We start from the raw sequence: 15,376 nt of genomic DNA on the forward strand, positions 1-15,376 counted from the left end.
GTTTAAAAAGCACATACATACTACTTCTGGGCCAATTGACAATCCAGGATATAGTCACATGCATTTTGTTTTCCCCCCTCTGTGTATCCAGTAGTGTTGATGAGGTCATATAGGCGCGGGCTGAGTGGCCTAAGTGCCTTCCTCACACATGGGCCGCTGAGTCTGGTAGAAGAGTACAGCACTGCTCAACGTGCCCAACCAAATTGGGTATGGAAAAAAACAGGGTATAAGAGCAAATCTAAATCTCCCTAATGATGCCCCATCCTTTACTTGTCTTCACTTGACGATAACCTATTCTGGCTTCCTGGTTGTCTAATTAAACATTTTTTTTTTTAATAACACACAGACATTCAACAGTTAAACAAACTCAAGCTTCTGAGTTTGAGTTAAACTCTCACTATGTTGTTCAACAATTTAAATATTAATTCTTTGATGACCCTGATTGGAGAATAACCAGGTTCTCTCTTCAGACCTCAAACTGTCACACCCTGATCTGTTTCACCTGTCTTTGTGTTTGTCCCATAATTTTTTAAATGTTTTTATTTAACATTTATTTAATTAGGCAAGTCAGTTAAGAACACATCCTTATTTACGGCCTACCTCGGCCAAACCCTAACCGGAAGACGCTGGGCCAATTGTGCGCCGCCCTATGGGAATCCCAATCACGGCCGATTGTGATACAGCCTGGAATCGAACCAGGGTCTGTAGTGACGCCTCTAGCACTAAGATGCAGTGCCTTAGATGTCAAATCCTACCTGTTTTCCGTGTTTCCTGTGCTATAGTTTTTGTTTTTCTTAGTCTTCCCAGGTCTGACCTCTGCCTGTCCTGACCCTTATCCTGCACGTCGTGCTGTACCTGCATGACTCTGATTTGGATTACGACCCTTTGCCTGCCTTGACTTATTTTGCCTGCCTTCATAAGGCATTGCAGTAACAAAAACGAGAGCACAGGAAACACAGGAAAACGCTGGTAGGACTCGACGGGACAAGCACAAAGACAGGTGAAACAGATCAGGATGTGACACAAACATCTTGGGCAATATCTCATCTCAGATGAATCAAAAAGTATTAGAAGTAAGATAGGGCAACAGAGACTCAGCTTAACCCACCTACCTGAGAGAACATTATGTGTCTGTACCTGAGAGAGAATGATCTTAATTCAAGGCTAAATGATAAAAGGTAGGACACGTGTGGGTGGTCCAGTATCAGTTCCTTACCTGAGTGCGACGGAGGTCCCATTGACAGATCCAGAGTAGCGTCTGGTGGGGCCGTAGCTCCCCTGGCGTACGTATCTCTCACCACCACAACACAGTACCATGAGGAAGGCCCGTCTGAAGGCCCTGTTCAGGAAGGCGTAGAGAAAGGGGTTAAGGCCAGAGTTAATATAGCCAAGCCACAGCCAGGCGGTCCACATCTGCCAGGGCACACTGTAGTGGATGAAGGGGTCCACCACGTTGGTAATGAAGAATGGGGCCCAGCAGAGACAGAAGCAGCCCATGATGACAGCCAGGGTCTTGGCAGCTTTAGTCTCTATGCGCATGCGACTGGAGCCCTGCTGCTCGGAGCTGAGGTAGTGATGGGGGGGCGCCGAGTAGTGGGCGGAGCCTGCCCGCTGCAGCGTGCCGATCTGCCGCGCGTGGCCCATGGCGGTGATGTAGATGCGCTGGTAGGCCAGCACCATGAGGCCCAGGGGAACGTAGAAGGCCACAGCGGAGCAGATGAGAGCATGCGGACGGTTCACCACGAATACACAGTTGGTCTTGTTGCTGCTGCTGCTGCTGCTGCTGCTGAACTTCCTCTCCTCAATCTGGAGACAGACAGCATGCAGAGAGAGAACAAGCAATGAACGAGCAGATCCACATACAGGAAGAGGCATGTGCGTTCTGTTGTATCCACATATGGAATAGTGACACGCTTGTATCCCCTTCAACCCGAGAGTGTAACGATTGCCTAATGTCCATTTACTGACTCTCTTAAAACAAACTATGAACGGGTAGACATTGACATATAGTATTATTTGTGTTCATAAACTGGTAGCTGTGAATTGTGCTCAGCACTGACTCCAGTGTTTAGATCTCATTGCGCTTGGAATTTTCTTGGGTGTTTATGTCTATGTAAATGATAGTGGTAGCTTTAGCCTAGGATGGCTGAGTGCACTTGGACGGCACTTACACTGAGAGAACAAAACATTAGGAATACCTGCTCTTTCCATGACATAGACTGACTGACCAGGTGAATCCAAGTGAAAGCTATGATCCCTTATTGATGTCACCTGTTAAATCCACTTCAATCAGTGTAGATGAAGGGGAGGAGACGGGTTGAAGAAGGGTATTTAAACCTTGCGACAACTGAGACATGGATTGTTTATGAGTGCCATTCAGAGGGTGAATGGGCAAGACAAAATATTTAAGTGCCTTTGAACAGGGTATGGTAGTAGTTGCCAGGCACACCGGTTTGAGTGACAAGAACTGCAACAATGCTGGGTATTTTCACACTCAACAGTTTCTGTGTGTATCAAGAATGGTCCACAACCCAAAGGACATCCAGACAACTTGACATAACTGTGTGAAGCATTGGCGTCAACATGGGTCAGCTTCTATGTGGGACGCTTTTAACACCTTATAGTCCATGCCCCGACAAATTGAGGCTGTTTTGAGGGGACAGTGGTGTGCAACTCAATATTAGGAAGTAATGTTTTGTACATTATGGATAATTTGAATTTTGTAAACAATAATCAATGTCATCATTTGACAGAGATACGTTTTTTCAGATGTCAAAGGTGAAACAATGAGTCATTGTACTATTTTTAGAACTAAAAGAGGGCTTGTGTGTTTGCTCTCCCCAAAGAGCTTGATGCATGAACAGTTCATGATCTCAGCAGCTCAAAATCGGCACTATGGCAAAACATTTTTTTAACTATTCAAACATACTGTAGGTCTCCAGTTTGATCTGTTGTGCTTGTTGCTGAAAAGGGCTGTGAATAGTGCAATTGTTTTATGACTACTACAACACCATTCTACGAGATTGAAATGTTATTCAAATATAAAAATGTAATTCTTGATGTTTTAACCATGTGTCCTTCACTTAACAATATCTGTCCACATTTTCAAGGATCAACAAAGCAATTCATGGTAGCTCAAAACATCTAGCATGTAAATTGATTTGGATCAAACGATTTAGACGACAGAGCAAGACTCTGTCTGTAGTAGAACCATCGGATAGACAGGCAGGCCACAAGCTGCTTACAGACTTACAATGTCCTCTATGCCGATGGCATGCCAGCTTTGCATGATGGGAAGGAAGGAGATGAAGGAGGCGATGACCCAGCATCCCCCCAGCATTAGGGCCACTCTGACAGGAGTCATCTTAGTCCTGTACACCAGCGGCTGGCAGCAGATCGCATAGTACCTACAGTATCAAAATAATATAACAACATTATAACATCAACATCATAGATTCAACAGAGGACAAAACCTGTAATTTATTGATAGTGGTTTTCTGAATAACATTTATATCTACAGGCCACAAATATCTACCTGCTATTTACACACCAAACTATTGCCAATGATGACTCATTCCTTATTAAGATAATCTCATTACTTGCAATACCAAATAATAAACTAAACGGACACCCTCTATTAAATGCTTTAGTCCTATATAGGTGGATAAGAAAGACAAGCAGTGACTCATCACTTCAAAGACTACTTTTAAAAAAGAAATATCCTTCTAATGATCAATTGCAGTTTTATAAATGTTACACAAAAAAAATGTGGGTCATTTCTGTAACCCTGCACTGGGTCAATATAGTACCTACCGTGCTCCTACATCTACATTGCTTGCAGTTTGGGGTTTTAGGCTGGGTTTCTGTACAGCACTGTGTGACATCTGCTGATGTAAAAAGGGCTTTATAAATACATTTGATTGATGGATACCTGGCACTAGGTTATTTTGACCCAGCAGTGGGTTGGTTTTTACTCTTGCTGGGTTATTGTTATTCATGTATTTTTAACACAGCCGAGGATTATTTATTACTTTATGGCTGGGTTATCATTATTTGTATGTTTATTTACCCAGCAGTGTTCATTTCTTAGTTTCTTGCTGGGTTCTCTTTTTCTACCTTCTCTCTATTACAGAATCTGCTAATTTTCTTAAAGTACAAATACTGTTAACAATCAAAGTTACAACGTTACTACACAAATGTTTATTTTTCAGCTCTTAATTTCAACTACAAAATGAAGTCATGCAAAAGATAAAAAAACAAATAAGGAACACACAAATCAACCAATTTTTTAAAGCACAATCCATCATTTGAATATCTCAGCAGCCCTACCAATTAAAGCTGAGGAATGGGGCTGAAAAAAAGTCACCACCCCACAGCTCCTACCAGGTATACATTTTCAACATGATTTTATGTCAAACAACAACAACAAGGAAACATAATGTCTTCTGCTCCAGAGCCTGCCCATTCATGATGGTGAATGCCAGGGAGTAGAGGTGATTTGTCCCCGAGAGTCACAATGAAGGGTTCGGGTCGCTTGTTCTTTTGGTCGCCTGGCAGAGTTATTCAGCCATATTTGTAACAACCTGGGGATTAGAGAATATTATAAATGTTGAAAAATGATCGACACTTTTGCACAAGCCCGTGCACGCATGCACACACACACACACAAATTGTGGCCTTTCCTATTTCTCAGAATATGCTCTACTCTATACAGTCTATTATTTTTTTTATTTTTTTTTATTTCTCCTTTATTTAACCAGGTAGGCTAGTTGAGAACAAGTTCTCATTTGCAACTGCGACCTGGCCAAGATAAAGCGTAGCAAATTCGACACATACAACAACACAGAGTTACACATGGAATAAACAAAACATACAGTCAATAATACAGTAGAACAAAAGAAAAAAACAAGTCTATATACAGTGAGTGCAAATGAGGTAAGTTAAGGAAATAAATAGGCCATGGTGGCGAAGCAATTACAAAATAGCAAATAAACACTGGAATGGTAGATCGGCAGAAGATGAATGTGCAGGTAGAGATACTGGGGTGCAAAACAATTGCTGTGTGCAGGACGTTAATCTGCATTGAGTTGAGTCCAGCTCCTTTGTGCATGGTTTACAGTGTTACATATTAAATATAATTCAATATTCCACATGTACAGCGGGTCAAAAAAGTATTTAGTCAGCCACCAATTGTGCAAGTTCTCCCACTTAAAAAGATGAGAGGCTTGTAATTTTCATCATAGGTACACTTCAACTATGACAAACAAAATGAGAAAAAAAAATCCAGAAAATCACATTGTAGGATTTTTAATGAATTTATTTGCAAATTATGGTGGAAAATAAGTATTTGGTCAATAACAAATGTTTATCTCAATACTTTGTTATATACCCTTTGTTGGCAATTACAGAGGTCAAACGTTTTCTGTAAGTCTTCACAAGGTTCACACACTGTTGCTGGTATTTTGGCTCATTCCTCCATGCAGATCTCCTCTAGAGCAGTGATGTTTTGGGGCTGTTGCTGGGCAACACGGACTTTCAACTCCCTCCAAATACTTTCTATGGGGCTGAGATTTGGAGACTGGCTAGGCCACACCAGGACCTTGAAATGCTTCTTACGAAGCCACTCCTTCGTTGCCCGGGCGGTGTGTTTGGGATCATTGTCATGCTGAAAGACCCAGCCACATTTCATCTTCAATGCCCTTGCTGATGGAAGGAGGTTTTCACTCAATCTCACGATACATGGCCCCATTCATTCTTTCCTTTACACGGATCAGTCGTCCTTGTCCCCTTGCAGAAAACAGCGCCAAAACATGATGTTTCCACCCCCATGCTTCACAGTAGGTATGGTGTTCTTTGGATGCAACTCAGCATTCTTTGTCCTCCAAACACGACGAGGTGAGTTTTTACCAAAAAGTTATATTTTGGTTTCATCTGACATTCTCCCAATCTTCTTCTGGATCATCCAAATGCTCTCTAGCAAACTTCAGACGGGCCTGGACATGTACTGGCTTAAGCAGGGGGACACGTCTGGCACTGCAGGATTTGAGTCCCTGGCGTTGTAGTGTGTTACTGATGGTAGGCTTTGTTACTTTGGTCCCAGCTCTCTGCAGGTCATTCACTAGGTCACCCTGTGTGGTTCTGGGATTTTTGCTCACCGTTCTTGTGATCATTTTGACCCCATGGGGTGAGATCTTGCGTGGAGCCCCAAATCGAGGGAGATTATCAGTGGTCTTGTATGTCTTCCATTTCCTAATAATTGCTCCCACAGTTGATTTCTTCAAACCAAGCTGCTTACCTATTGCAGATTCAGTCTTCCTGGCCTGGTGCAGGTCTACAATTTTGTTTATGGTGTCCTTTGACAGCTCTTTGGTCTTGGCCATAGTGGAGTTTGGAGTGTGACTGTTTGAGTTTGTGGACAGGTGTCTTTTATACTGATAACAAGTTCAAACAGGTGCCATTAATACAGAGTGGAGGACAGAGGAGCTTCTTAAAGAAGAAGTTACAGGTCTGTGAGAGCCAGAAATCTTTCTTGTTTGTAGGTGACCAAATAGTTATTTTCCACCATAATTTGCAAATAAATTCATAAAAAAATCCTACAATGTGATTTTCTGGATTTTTTTTCTCTAATTTTGTCTGTCATAGTTGAAGTATACCTATGATGAAAATTACAGGCCTCTCTCATCTTTTTAAGTGGGAGAACTTGCACAATTGGTGGCTGACTAAATACTTTTTTGCCCCACTGTATACTTACAGTATGACTTTCGGGAATCATCAATGCTTGGGCAGGCAATCTTCTTTCCAACTTGTCACACACGTCTTTAGTATCTGTATCTGGGGAATACAGACGTAACAAGATTTTAGGGGGCAGTCAAAATGGACAAACGTGGATAAACATTTGAGATGCTACTTTAATTTCCATATGTAGCTGCCTGCACTCTGTACACTGGTGGTGGGATAAGTACTCTCAGGGCCATGCCGCCTTTAGTATCTGGGGGACAAAGACAAGACAACATTTAAGTGGAGAGTCTAATTGGATAGTTTAAATTTGGCTGAACAATTGAGACACTCCTTTAATTTCAATATGTAGCTAGCTAGCTATATCCACCTATCGTTAAAGTAACTGTGCCTGCATCCAGACTGAGACTAGCTAGCTAGCTAGCTAACTCATGGAAATAATTAGGCTAAAAACCATACAGTAACTGAACCACTATAAAAGCATGAATTATAAGCTTGACAACTACTGTAGCTACCAACCATGTTAATGTTACTGCAATGGGCACACACAGAATTCTTGGTACAAATCTACTTTGAACAAAAGTATACACCTTACACACATGGGTATGGGCTTAAAAAAGAAGAGACCTGCAACATGTCAGATATAGAATTGAAATGTATTTAATTTTAAGTTTGCATCCCAATACTATACTTGATCTACATCATATAAGACTGAAATCTAACAGAACCATTTGACATAGAAACACCAGATTTTTGGCAGTTAAGAAAACCCAATGTTTATTAATTATGAAATTATGAAAAATATTAATAATATTGCACCCATGAGGCCACTAGAGGGTGATTTGGTAATTTGACTACAGGACAGGGCTACATTAACTCAGAGAGAGGGAATACTCCTAGCTAAGTAAAATCTAACGTTTGGCTAGATAGATAGCTAGCTAAGATACATTTGCTAGATACCTGAGAGGAAACAATGCCGCACACAGTAGGCCTACAGAAGAAAGCTATATCAGTGTCTGAATAAAACCTATCTTCAACAAAAACCTTACATTTCTGCTTTCACACACAGCACATGAAAATAGCTTGCAGCATCATATGATGCAAAATGGCATTATACAGGGGATGATTTCTGTATTTTGAAAGTTACATATCTTGAAAACTTGAGTGCTGACAAGTAAAACATTTTGGGACTATGTCAACAATCGACTAATGAAACAAATACCAAAAGATAATTTGGGGGTGGAATTTTCCATTAAGACCATCAAAACATTAAATACATTACACAAAATCAACTACTTCTATCAAAACATACAAATATGTCACACAATAGCCCATTAAATACAGGGCCTTCAGAAGGTATTCACATCCCTTGACTTTTTTCACATTTTGTGGTGCTACAAAGTGGGATTAAAATTGATTTAATTGTCATTTTTTTGTTAACAATCTACACACAATACTCTGTAAAAGTGAAAGAAATATTCTAAAACATTTTTTTAAATTCATGAAAAATAAAACACGAATATATCTTGAGAAAATAAGTATTCAACCCCCTGAATGAAAACATGTTAAGCCGAAACCACAGACAGACGTCGTCAACGGCATCAAAATTTGCGTGCGAGAGTAGAGTCAATTCACATTGCACTGCCTAGTGTATGCCAACTTAATGGTCATGAGAATCCATAATAGACTGTTGTAATATGTTATGTTCGCTTTGTGAATTATTGTTGTGTGTTCCTTTTGACTCACCTTATACTGTATGTCCTATGGGAACCCTTTACCTGCCTCCTGTTACATCGGCTCACAAACATGAGGAGAGTTGTAGCTAATACACCCTAGCAGTTGATAAAGAATTTAGCTAGTCTCATTCTTTCTACATAACAGTATTCTCTCGAACAGAGTTCTGTGAGTTTCCCAGCCGTAGCCTGCATAGGCCATATGCCTGTGCTCAAAATCAACAAAGGTAGGCAAAACATTATTGTTTTTAAATATGCATTATTGGCACTGGCAGCTAAATTTATAAACACAAAATAGACACTTTTTAAAAGTCCAGACATAACAATTCACAAATTCACATAACAATTCACTTTACCAGCATTGCTTCGCGTACACGAAAGAAACATTGACTTGCTTTCTAATTTGAAGCGCATGATACCGTTGACGGCATTGAAGCTCGCGCCAGGTCTGTTTTCTCTCATTCACTACCGTGCATTCTAATTCCAGCGTGTACGCGCTCATTCACGCCGTAAACAAACTAAATGCTTTTCCTTTGATTTGGGCTTTAGAATCACCGTTGGCAGCGATTATAGCTGTGAGTCTTTCTGGATAAGACTCTAAGAGCTTTCCACACCTGGATTGTGCAACATTTGCCCATTACTCTTTTCAAAATTCTTCAAGCTCTGCCAAATTGGTTGTTGATCATTGCTAGACAACCATTTTCAGGTCTTGCCATAGATTTTCAAGCATATTTAAGTGAAAACGGTAACTAGGCCACTCAGGAACATTCACTTTCTTATTGGTAAAAAACTCCAGTGTAGATTTATCCTTGTATTTTAGGTTATTGTCCTGCTGAAAGGTGAATGTATCTCTAAGTGTCTGGTGGAAAGCAGACTGAACTATGTTTTCCTCTAGGATTTGCCTGTGTTTAGCTCCATTCTGTTTATTTTTCTTCCTGAAAAACTCCCCAGTCCTTAATGATTACAAGCATAAAATGATGCAGCCACCACTATTCTTGAAAATATAGAGAGTGGTACTCAGAAATGGTTGTATTAGATTTGCCCCAAAGATAACACTTTGTATTCAGGACAAGAAGTGGATTGCTTTGCCATATTTGTTGTAGTATTACTTTAGTGCCTTGTTTAAAACAGGATGCATGTTGTGGAATATTTTTATTGTGTTCAGGCTTCCTTATTTTCACTCTGTCAATTAGGTTAGTTTTGTGGAGTACCTACAATGCTGTTGATCCATCCTCTTTGTTCTCCTATCACAGCCATTAAAGTCAGTTTCCTTCCTCTCCGGCACCTGAGTTAGTAAGGAAGCCTGTATCTTTTTAGTGACTGGGTTTTATTGACACACCATCCAAAGTGTAATCAATATATGCAACTTCACCATGCTCAAGGGGATATTCAATGTGTGCTTTTTTATTTTTATCCATCTACTAATTGGTGCCCTTCTTTGCGAGGCATTGGAAAACATCCCTGGTCTTTGTGGTTGAATCTGTGTTTGAAATTCACTGCTCGACTGAGGGACTTTAAAGATAATTGTATGTGTGTGGTACAGAGATGAGGTAGTCATTCAAAAATCATGTCAAACTCTATTATTCTCCTGAACTTATTTAGGCTTGCCAAAGGGGTTGAATACTTATCGACTCAGGACATTTCAGCTTTTAATTTGTTTTACATAACAAAAAAAAACATTATTCCACCTTGACATTATGGGGTATTGTATGTAGGCCAGTTAATTTTGTATTGATCCATTTTAAATACAGGCTTTAACACAACGTGAGAAAAGCCAAGGGGTGTGAATACTTTCTGAAGGCACTGCACTAACTACAACTATCAATATACCCTAACCTGGTTAACCGTCTTTTATATGGCTGTGCCATTTGTTGATACTATAATTATAGTATGCACCATAAAAGGCAAGTAAATTATATTATCACAGCATGAACTGTATTATTTTGTCCTCAAATGTAATTCAGAGCATGAATATCCAGAAACAAAAGGCTTTATTTACCCTTTTCCATTTTAACTGAGAGCTGAACTATCTTCTTCTATGGGTCCCTCTACAGTACCTCTCCTTTGTCCTTTTCCTTGGCCTCTTACTTGGTCCATTCTTGCAAACAGCAACTCAGATTTGACCTCTTTTATACATAAGGACTGATTGCTGATTGAAACATTGTGCATATAAGTTTTGCACACGTTTAGAAGAGGTTCGCATTCATGGGAATAATTTGTATCAGCTGTCACCAAATGTTAAATTTTGTTTTTCATTTTTCATGATTTACTCAACTTGCACCTTTTGTAGAGAGTTGTGTTTACTGTTTTTCAATAATGTGCTTAGCATTTGCATTGTGTGCGAAAGCAATAAGAAATGACTTGGAGATTAAGTGGACTCCAGTTTCATTAAAAGTGTCTTAGCAATCGAGAAAAACTGTAACCTGAATGGATGATCAGTAACGTTAGCTTTTTACTCACAGCTTTCAGTCAGCCACATCGCCTTGCCCATTGGTCCGTCAAAAAGTAATTCCACTCAGTGCCTGGCTGCACTGGTAGACTTGCTACAGCTGCAACAGTCCTCATTCACAAGCTTGCCGGATACGTTTATTCTTCTGGATTTGCCGGGAAAATTAACCCACTCACTGGGTCATCATATGTCAAGAGTACCAGTACCGAGGTGATGTGCAGGGGTACGGGATAATTAAGGTAACTATGTACAGTAGTAGGGGTAAAGTGACTCGGCAACAGGATTTTTAAAACTTTCACAACAGGAGTGTGAAAGTGTCTGTGTGACTGTGTGACTGTGTGTAGTCAGTTGACTAGCTAATTAGCAGTCTTGTTCAGCAGTCTTATGGCCTGAATTCTTCGGGGCATGGATTCTACAAATTGTGTTAGTTTCAGTGATCGCGTGCCCGCTGGAGCCGCTTCTTCTTGTTTTTAACTGATAAGCGTGGATCCTGTTGGGGTCGTGGTTGTCTGCTGCAATAGCCCATCCGTGAGAAGGACTGACGAGTTCTGCGTTCCTAGATACTGAGGTACTGAGACGGGCACGTCTGGCACCGACGATCATGCCACGCTCAAAGTCACCTAGGTCACTCGTTTTGCCCATTCTAACGTTCAATTGAACAGCAACTGATTGCTTCAATGTCTGTCTGCCTGCTTTATATAGCAAGCCATGGCCACGTGACTTACTGTCTGCACGAGCAAAGCATTTTTTGAATGGGGTGGTGTACCTAATACACTGAGTGTATGTCCAAACTCTGAATCAAATAGGTTTCCCCAAAATAACATGGTCGCTGTGGTAAAACTTTTATTTTGATTGTCGATCTTGTGCATTTATCAACATTTCATCAGGTAGACTGACTTCAGATGTGTCATGTAAACAAGATTATTAGGAAATGGTTCTTCTTCCACATAACATGTAAACGTTTAAATCAAACTATTATATTATTCTGACTAGTCACAATAATCATATTATTGTGTGCCAATCGTGTTCTTATTGGTCAGTCACCAGTAGACCTAGACCCTGTCACACTGGCCCGCAAACTCCCCCAAATTAAAAATAATAATAATTTGTTAAAGGCCCACTGGAGGTCGGGGGCCCGGGGCCCTGCATACCTGTTCGGTAATCCGGCCCTGGTCCTGTAGAGAAGCATACATTAGATTTGTTTGTAGCGAGGGGGTGAGCTAGCAGGTGACTTACTCCAGTGACTTTTGACTGTATGGGGCAGGTGCAGGACAGGACAACATATCTGCTCATGTATCAGCCATGACAGGCTGCCATATGCTTAAGGACAGAGAAGGACAGAGAGGTGCTAGAGAAGGCCCTCCAAGACATGTGCTAATGCTAACAAAGGTGTACGGCTATTAGGCTGAATGGATGTATCAAGGTGACTGGGCTGGGGGGGGGCGTGGCAACAGTTTGCAATAGTTTTGCAATAATTACCAAAGTGAAGGGATGTTTTTCACTATGTTCATTGCTCACCTGTCTAGTGCTATGCAGCACAGGTGTAGGATAGATGCAGTGGTCAGAAACACATCCAACGAGGTCCTGACCAGACAGAAGATCTCCCCATACCTCCACTGACCTGTGGTCAGCTCAATGGCTGCAAATGGCATGACAACCACAGCAACCAGGAGGTCTGCAAACGCCAACGACACTATGAAGTAGTTGGTCTTCTTTTTCCTTGAGGCAGAAGGGGAACAAAAGCATTTTCATTCATTTCCAGAAAGGCGCATGAGTTGAATGCAAAGATAATTATATATTTTTTATCTAGCTTTTAAAATGATCGACTGATCTGCACTAGACAGAACCTTTTTTTTCTCATAATTATTTAAAACCATACCGCATAAACATAAAACATGACAGAAACAATGCCCGTGTCTAATGTGAGAACAGCTGCTTTGTTGTCACCCAATAGCCAGAACGTGGCATATTCATCAGTCTGTCAATCACACATCTCCTACTTCAATTAAAATCTTATTTTTTTATTTTTTTTTATTTAAAATTTTACCCCTTTTTCTCCCCAATTTCGTAGTATCCAATTGTTGTAGTAGCTACTATCTTGTCTCATCGCTACAACTCCCGTACGGGCTCGGGAGAGACGAAGGTTGAAAGTCATGCGTCCTCCGATACACAACCAACCAAGCCGCTGCTTCTTTAACACAGCGCACATCCAACCCGGAAGCCAGCCGCACCAATGCGCCGGAGGAAACACCGTGCACCTGGCCACCTTGGCTAGCGTACACTGCGCCCAGCCCGCCACAGGAGTCGCTGGTGCGCGATGAGACAAGGACACCCCTACCGACCAAGCCCTCCCTAACCCGGGCGACGCTAGGCCAATTGTGCATCGCCCCACGGACCTCCCGGTCGCGGCCGGTTACGACAGAGCCTGGGCGCGAACCCAGGACTCTGATGGCACAGCTGGCGCTGCGTACAGCGCCCTTAACCACTGCGCCACCCGGGAGGCACTTCAATTAAATTCTGTCCAATATTTTTTTTGTACATGACATCATATGTAATTTTATAGAAAACAGTGCGCTTAACAAAAGGCCCATATGAGAATCCCCTAGAAGCAAATAGACAGACTTGTTGACACACAGCAACAAGATAATGTTCTCTAGAGATGTTGGGACACAGGATGTAAACACAATTATACTATCCATCTCTGTGCTAAAAAAGCACACTCTAAAGCAGTGGTTCTCAACTCCAGCCCTTGAGTACTTCCAACAGCACACATTTTTTGTTGTGCTTTAAAGGGGTCACATTTCCTCCTTTGAGCACTTAGGCAATTTCTCATTTGGATTTGCTCCTGAGTCCTCTCTCCTCCGTACTCTCACCTCCTTTTGAAAAGGGTCAAAGGGAATAGAGGAGAGGCGGCGAGGAGTGCTTGTATGAAATGAGACTCTCCTTCTCCGCTCGCACATCATCAGGAAACCTACGTTTACAGGGATGGATCCCGAAATAAATGTGTGAAGTGATGAAAACAAATTCAGTTAGTTGTGCAAGACATTTTATAAATAAAACAATAGGTAGAACATTGTTTTAGAACGTGTGCATGGTTTTCTCCTTCGACAAAACAAAAGCTGATTCAAAGGTGGTGTGGCAGATTTCAAAACTCTTCCGTGAAGGACACATGACTTTCCTCAATGAAAGGTGGCTATCGAAGAAGGGAGGACACTTTTTCGTTCGCAACTCTGGGTCACGGAGGAGAGAGGAAAGAGGGTGGAGCATGGACATTTGCCCAAATGAGAAAAAGCCTTCGATTTGACAGGACGTGACCTACATGTAACAGGAAGTGGGCTTACCGAAGATGTCTGTCCTTGCAGAGCGCCACCATTACCAGCAGGTTTCCCAGAACAGTCATGATGATGATGATGGAGAGGAAGATGGTGAGAATGACCCTCTCCAGTGAGTTCAGTACATGCTCCATGTTTACCACGTCATCGACTGAACTACACAATCAAACAATTACTGTTATTAAGGTCATCATCATAACATCATTGGAATATGACTGATAATCATAAGACATGTATGAATGAAGACCTTTCATAACATAAAAAATATATATATTTTCAATAACAGAGAGCATTTGATGTGTGGGCTGTGTCGCCTCTAAATGGTATTTAGTTTAGATGTTTCATATAGACCATCATATCACAACAATGAATTATGTTCCCTCTCAGGAAATAAAAGTGATTTGAATTTAAATGAATTACTCGTGTTCCACTGTGTGCTCGTACTGTTCAGGTGGGTGGGATTCTGTGGCCATCGCTGTTCATCTGCATAGAGGGTGCTAAAGGAGAGTCCTCCACACCAGTCGCTGTGGACAAACACAACTAGGCAGTTCATCACAGCTCTAATACTAACACTGTGAATTGTTCACATCTACAGCTGTATTACTGTACGATGTTACAGCTGTAATACTGTACGATGCTACAGCTGTATTACTGTACGATGCTACAGCTGTATTACTGTACGATGTTACAGCTGTAATACTGTACGATGTTACAGATGTAATACTGTTACGATGCTAAAGCTGTATTACTGTACGATGTTACAGCTGTAATACTGTACGATGTTAAAGCTGTATTACTGTACGATGTTACAGCTGTAATACTGTATGATGTTACAGCTGTAATACAGTACGATGTTAAATATGTAATACTGTACAATGTTACAGTGTAATACTGTACGATGTTACAGATGTAATACAGTACGATGTTACAGATGTAACACTGTACGATGTTACAGCTGTAATACTGTACGATGTTACAGCTTTAATACAGTACGATGTTACAGCTGTAATACAGTACGATGTTACAGCTGTAATACAGTACGATGTTACAGATGTAATACTGTACGATGTTACAGCTGTAATACTGTACGATGTTACAGCTTTAATACAGTACGATGTTACAGCTGT

At 41.1% G+C, this 15,376-nt stretch overlaps 1 protein-coding gene across 1 annotated transcript; it reads right to left on the reverse strand.

Annotated features, from left to right (window-relative positions):
- Window positions 1-1,212: 1,212 nt before the first annotated feature.
- LOC139410009 (5-hydroxytryptamine receptor 4-like) lies at window positions 1,213-14,722 on the reverse strand. Its single transcript, XM_071155429.1, has 5 exons — window positions 14,694-14,722; window positions 14,259-14,405; window positions 12,436-12,636; window positions 3,254-3,407; window positions 1,213-1,806 (listed from the first exon to the last, which is right to left on the reverse strand). Exons 1-5 carry the CDS (start codon window positions 14,720-14,722, stop codon window positions 1,213-1,215), a joined length of 1,125 nt encoding a protein of 374 aa, XP_071011530.1.
- Between the last annotated feature and the right edge of the window lie 654 nt (window positions 14,723-15,376).

This window comes from Oncorhynchus clarkii, chromosome 5 (assembly GCF_045791955.1).
Source record: "Oncorhynchus clarkii lewisi isolate Uvic-CL-2024 chromosome 5, UVic_Ocla_1.0, whole genome shotgun sequence".
In the NCBI taxonomy this organism is placed as follows: Eukaryota; Metazoa; Chordata; class Actinopteri; order Salmoniformes; family Salmonidae; genus Oncorhynchus; species Oncorhynchus clarkii.